Raw genomic sequence first — 6,274 nt, 5'->3', positions numbered from 1 at the left:
TGGCCTGAACTGAGGCTGTCCGATATGGGACAACCCTTTTAAAGGACCACCACGGCACTTTGCATTTTTGCTTCAGTATTACTAGTATATATTAGATCTGTGTATCTCACACACTAATCTGCAGTATTATGGAGGCACCAATTTCATCTTGTGTATTTCAAAGGATGGAAGCACTAGTTCTTATTTGTAGCAAAATTTGGTTTATGTAGAAACAAGCCAGGTTTTGTTTTTGCACTTGGATAGATGTTTCAATGAGATCAAGCTAAAAGCAAGATAAAGCCACAGTGGGTTGCATCATGAAGACCCACTCGAAAAGTGGTTAAATTTGCAACATTTGTACAATTTTTTTTCCACTAAACAGGTTTTTGCTTTTTTTTTGTAAACCAGGAAGAAAATAAGTAATATTACAGATCAATTTGCCCCATGTTGAGCTGAACGCAGGAAGGTAAAACAGGGAAATAGGTGGTGGTGGTGGGGGGGATGGGAGGGCAAAGGGGACATTGCTATACAGTCATTTGACATACTTACATCTTAGCTCATTGTACAGGGGCACAGCCAAAATCAAGGCACAAAGCTCTTCTACAAGTTATTTTTTTTTTTCAATAAAGTTGTACAAAATAATACATTTTACATTCTGTACAAAGAATAATCCAGCAGTAAAATAAAAACAAAATAACAAAAAAAAAAACCATGAAAAGAAAGTGAGGGGTGTTGTACAGAAGGAAAGGGAGTGATCATGTTTGTGAGGACAGAGGGCTAACATTCTGCACAGGATCGAAGATTTAAAGATCACACAAGGTCGTTTAAAGGACGAAATGAAAGAGAAAAGGGTGAAGAAAAATAAAATAAAGCGTGGCTAATTCGGCACAAATGTCCAGGTTTTTTTTCTGTTTTTTTTTTTTAAATAAATACGTTGATATGTTGAAATTCATATCCAAAGTATTTATTGTTTTTTCTAAAAATAAAAAAAACAAAACAAAATAACCAAAAAGAAAAATGGCACCCTTGTTTAAAAGGCATAAAATCTCTTTGCCACTGCCCTCCCGGTGATGGCAGGGAGCCTCCCAGCTCCATAGTATCAAGACACAATATTACAGTCGAGTCCTTTCTCAGTCAGCGGCCAGCAATGCAGTGAAGGAATACAAACGTGATATAATGGGTGAAGGTCGGGTGGGTAGAATTAGGCCCATAGCGAGGGATGGAAATAGTACAGTCTCCAGCCCACTGCAGACCTCTTCCAGACACGTGTATACATTAGAAGGCAAAATCCTGCACCCGCCGCGCTGCATTTAACATTGGCATTTTACAAAGGGATCGGGCAAATCGGGTTAAGGATGGGAGTCCATAAGTCAAGGGTACATTTGGCGCCAGCCCGTGCTGTTTCAGGGCAGAAGGGGGGTGAGGGGCGGCAAGCTAACAGTTCCACAAATTGTCCGACAGCAAGGAAACAAGCAAAAGTAAAAAAAAAAAAAGTGCAAGCTGGAGATGGAGATTGCACACAGTTATTCCATCCCATTCTGGGGTGACCTTTCCCCACCCCCTTTGTTTTTTATGGTCGTGTGGGGGAATCTTTGTAGTTTTTTTTTTTTTTATTGTATTAAGAGTCCAGGGAAAAAAGAAAAAAAAAACATGGAGGGGAAAAAAAAAAAAAAAGCAACAAAATTTTTTTTTTTATTATTTATATCGCCATCACAACAGTTCGTACTGACGGAGGTGCATCCTCTGGATAATGTCCCGACAATCATTAAAAACCCTTCGAATATTTTCCGTATCCACTGCACACGTGAAGTGAGGGTAACAGTAGTGCCGCCCATCCCCGCTTGCTGTACTGATTCTCTGTAGATGGCAGGGAAAAAGAGAAAAAAAAAGTTAAAAACTATATAACCAGTAGAATATATAAATATAATCAAAAAAGCAGCCATTGAACAAGACACGTAAAATGTATCAATCAGATCACTTCTGTAGGACATTGCACCTCCAATATAGATTTTCTATAGCATGGGACTCCTGAAAAAATGAATACTAAACAGACAAAAACTCTGAGCGCTGTATCTTAACTCCTTAAACCACTGCACCTTTATGTTACAGTGCAGGAATCCTGCACCATTAGTTTGGAACCATTAACCAATATATCGCAGCCTGCGTGGCTTAAACATGCTACCATGGCCTCCAGACTTGTCTCCCATTGAGCACATTTGGGACATCATTGGTCAGCAATTGCAAAGGGAGCTGCCAGCAGTAGATCTTGGCGACTATTGTGCCCAAGTGCATTCAGCATGGCAGAACAATCTTCATACATCCAATAATAGCCTCATTGATAGCAGACAAAGTGTGCAACTGCAGAGATTTCGGCACTCAGTGCCAAGTAAGTCGATATGATTTGAAAAGGTTTCCATTTTTTTCATTATTTGCCTGTCATTAACATGTCTTTCCCTTCTGTGATCTCCAAAATGTCACAATTTATTCTCTTAGTTATTGCAATTTCAATGTTGGGGAGAGTATTATATACACTTATGGATTTTGCAGCATTAAAAAAACAAAAATAAACAAAATCCACAATCACTTGCCCTCCCTGACCTAGCAATACATTTCAGTTTATTTACCAAGTCTGCCAGCTAGATCTCAATCCAGCCTCTACCAAAAGGTTGGATTCTGACTCCTGTCCTGCTTGGTAAAGAGGTATTTGAAACACATTGCCTGATCTGAGAGGGCAAGCGACTGAATTTATTGGCCTTTGTGTACTGCTGCACACATGAAATAAAGGAGATTTGTATTTTCTTACCAATCAGAGGTACTGGATTACCGTACCCATACCATATTAGAGGGAATCAGTCAGCAGATCTTTGCTACGTAATCTGAGTGCAGCATCATGTAGAAGCAGAGACCCTGATTCCAGCGACTGTTTTGCCATTTCAGTAAAATCACTTAGCAGGAGACTGGTTTTACCCCTCACCACTAGTGTGAATGAATCAACCAGGAATTTAAACAAAAAGGAAGAAACGTACAAGAAACTCATCTCTAATAAAATACTTGGCCCTTGTGACTCTCGGGTCCTCCATGGGTTCTGGAATTGCTGGAATGACAAGACAAAAACAATCCGATTACCAAAGTTAATCCACAATGTCTGGCCGTCGTCAAGTACAGAAAATGTTGATCCATTTATACAAGAGGGTGCAAAGACAACACGTACCATCATCTGGGGTGGTGTAACGACTAAATTCTGGAAAGTAGTCCTCAATTTTTGATTTTCCAGCCAAAACTTTGTCTGCAAGTAGATCTTGTTTATTCAAGAAGAGAATGACTGAAATGGTCCGTAGCCACCTGAGGAGGGGGGGGGGGGGGGGGGGGGACAGAAAAGGACACTGAAGTGCAGTCACTGAGCAGGTTAATAATGTGAACCTGCAGATTAACCCCCCCATACTTGCAGGTCAATAGCATGTTTTGCTCGGGACATGTTCCCTTTAAGTCAATAGTTAATCCACATCCATTTGCAGCTCATACAGGCCTATTTTGGGCCTTCATGACCAAACTAAATTTCCCCATCAATAGAATAATATTCAATGGCGTCTTTACAAATTAAGTTTATTTAAAAATGTATATAAACTTATTACAACTGGATACCAGACTACATTTAAGGCAGGAGTCGTATTAGAATATAGCATCTGCTGCGAGCGTGATCAGAGTGTCAGGGCACTGTGCTCCCATCTGCTCGCATTAGAGAATAGCACCACAGCTGTGGAAAAGACAAAGAAAGTCATTTCTCCATCTCCTCCATAGCAAGCATCCGCAGAAATAGCCCTGCACTCGGATCACATCCGAGTGCAGTCCGATGTTTCACATGCACCCACAGACTTGTAAGGGCGATTGCTCTCTCATGCCGAATAAGCATGAGAAAATAATTGCAGATGTGATCTGCCAAGTATAACAGGTCCGAGGGCTATGTGATGTTTTATCGCAGAGCACTGTTATACGCTCGTGTGACTGACCTAAGGGGTTAAGTAGTTGACTTATTGAGACACCTTTTAAAAACTAAAGCTTCCTAGAAAAAGCTACTCATTGGGGTGTTGCATGTCAGCAATTCAGATTAATGGTGCATGTCCAAGTCTGGATCCATACTACTACCCTGGCAAATTGGGAGGACCTCCAATTTACCTGCAGAGAGCACATGGACATTGTTGTGTTGGGGCTCACTCACACGGCTGTGTGCCACCTGATGTGTTATCGGATAGCACTCAGCTCAGTATTTATACTATGGGGCAGTGCAAATCTGCAAAATATTTTATTTTTTTCTTATGTACAGTAGATTCAGCATTAGGAAAACTAAAAAAAAAATTACAGAGTGCTACGAGTGCATCTGACAATAGGATTATGCGCACCCACATAATTCTATGGGTGTGTGTAAAACATTGGACCACACTCCGATGTTATCCTCACATACAATGGAGAAGATGGTGAAATTAGGCTCTCCGTCTTCACACCAGTGCTCCAATTCTGTCATGGGAGAATCCGGTCACACCAAAAGGACACTTGGCTCACTCTCTGACAGCTTGAGCGGAGTGTCATAAGCATAATCAGCCCGATTCTCTCGCAAGAGAGAAGGTGGACATGTAACCAGACAGTACCTATTGTTCCAGATGCTCTTGAAGAGGTTTAGTGCTTCCTGGAGCCTGTTGGTCTGATTGTCCTCCCGGATCACCATATTATAGCTGCTGCTGGCAACCACAAATATAATCGCAGTCACATCTGAAAGAAAAGAACAGGTTTGTTAGCGAAGGAAACCAATATTAGATGCCAACACATAATGGAGCCTTCATCAGCAGGCTACAGTCCTTCCACAACCCCTTGTGACTTCTCAGAGGATTGCCAAATACTGCTTTAAACCCCTTAATGACCGCCGGCACGCTCTAAAACGGCAACAGGCGAGGGGCCTTAAAACTCCAGGGTTTCACCTACTGGAGGTAGCAGAGACCCTGGACAACAACAATCAGGGCCAGATTTCCCAGACCCCAATCACGTGATTATTCAACGAATAATGGCGATCAAGTATTGAGAGAAAAAAAAAAAAAAAGTGTGTGTGCCATAAAAATAATTTCTCTTCTGACATGATATACAGTGAAGGAAATAAGTATTTGATCCCTTGCTGATTTTGTAAGTTTGCCCACTGACAGACAGGAACAGTCTATAATTTTAAGTGTACGTTAATTTTAACATTGGGAGATAGAATATCAAAAATAAAATCCAGAAAAGAGGTATGACGGTGACCAACAGCCGATGGGCGTGATGTAGAGACCCGAAACTACGCCCATCGGAGCGGACTGAGAAACTAACATACAGTGCGGGACACATTAAAAAATGTTTTTGTGAGTATACAAGGGGAGTAAGGGGGTTCTATAAGGATGTAGGGAAGGCATAGCAGATGCTTAATAAGGCGATATTTTTAGCTGCTATGCCAGAAAACTGGTGACAGATTCCCTTTAAGCAGAGAAATTTGTGCACAGTCGAGCAGGGAAGCCTAAAAAGCAAACTTCTCCATCTCAGATTGTGGTACTGGGCGAAGGCCACGAGGAAGCAAAGAGTATTGGCAAAATCGAGGTTTAACTGTAAATTTGACCTTTCGGTAGGGCCGTGTGCCGGCTAGGTAAACGTTAACACTTCTATCTCATTTAGTCAGGTATATGATATTTTCTGTCCTGTATACATCAGTGTGGCAGGACCTTCAATCTTACCATTAAAGCACTGGATCCATTTTCTGCGTTCATCACGTTGACCTCCAACATCAAACATGCTAAATAAGACAAAGACATTAGTTAGAGAATGCACTGGTCTGCCGTGAGTCTTTTAAAGTACATATCACTATGATCAGCGGGGGTCCGACCTCAGCAATGCTTATTTAGCACTGCTGCCCCTTCTAAAGTCTCCTCTACACAGCGGCGCTCTCTGACAATCACTTTGGTTTCCTGCAAGTATAGAGGTGAAATAGTGAAGGGAAGCCAGTGCTCCACCAGCGCAGCAGATGCTTCAGTATCTGGGACCCCCTGCGCTCCTAAGTGAGGCCATACCCTAGCAGTAGGTCATCACTTTAGATGATGTGAAGACCCCTGTAATACCACAGGCTATTAGAGCCATTGCCCCATTGCGGTAGACATGGCATATGCTGCCTATAAGGGGTCATATGGAGCTACAGCGAGGCAGTCAGCCATAAACGTAGACTGTTCAGCGAGTGTGGATCTACACAGGGTCAATCCGGGGCAGACAGGGGGGGCTTTACTTCTCA

The 6,274-nt window shown here is 42.0% G+C and overlaps 1 protein-coding gene across 2 annotated transcripts in view; it reads right to left on the bottom strand.

Moving 5' to 3' along the window:
• Window positions 1–340: 340 nt before the first annotated feature.
• GNAS (GNAS complex locus) overlaps window positions 341–6,274 on the bottom strand; it is a 262,551-nt gene continuing 256,617 nt past the window's right edge. For both annotated transcript variants that reach the window (XM_077252811.1, XM_077252812.1), the window contains exons 8-12: window positions 5,727–5,785; window positions 4,623–4,743; window positions 3,191–3,321; window positions 3,006–3,073; window positions 341–1,836 (exon numbers count right to left, since the gene is read on the bottom strand). In XM_077252811.1, coding sequence (XP_077108926.1) covers window positions 1,690–1,836; window positions 3,006–3,073; window positions 3,191–3,321; window positions 4,623–4,743; window positions 5,727–5,785 — 526 coding nt within the window. In that variant the 3' untranslated portion in view covers window positions 341–1,689. The remainder of the gene's footprint in view (window positions 1,837–3,005; window positions 3,074–3,190; window positions 3,322–4,622; window positions 4,744–5,726; window positions 5,786–6,274) is intronic.

This window comes from Ranitomeya variabilis, chromosome 4, assembly GCF_051348905.1.
Source record: "Ranitomeya variabilis isolate aRanVar5 chromosome 4, aRanVar5.hap1, whole genome shotgun sequence".
Taxonomy (NCBI): Eukaryota; Metazoa; Chordata; class Amphibia; order Anura; family Dendrobatidae; genus Ranitomeya; species Ranitomeya variabilis.
The sequence above is the reverse complement of the archived record's forward strand: the minus strand, read 5'-3'. Positions and strand labels throughout refer to the sequence as shown.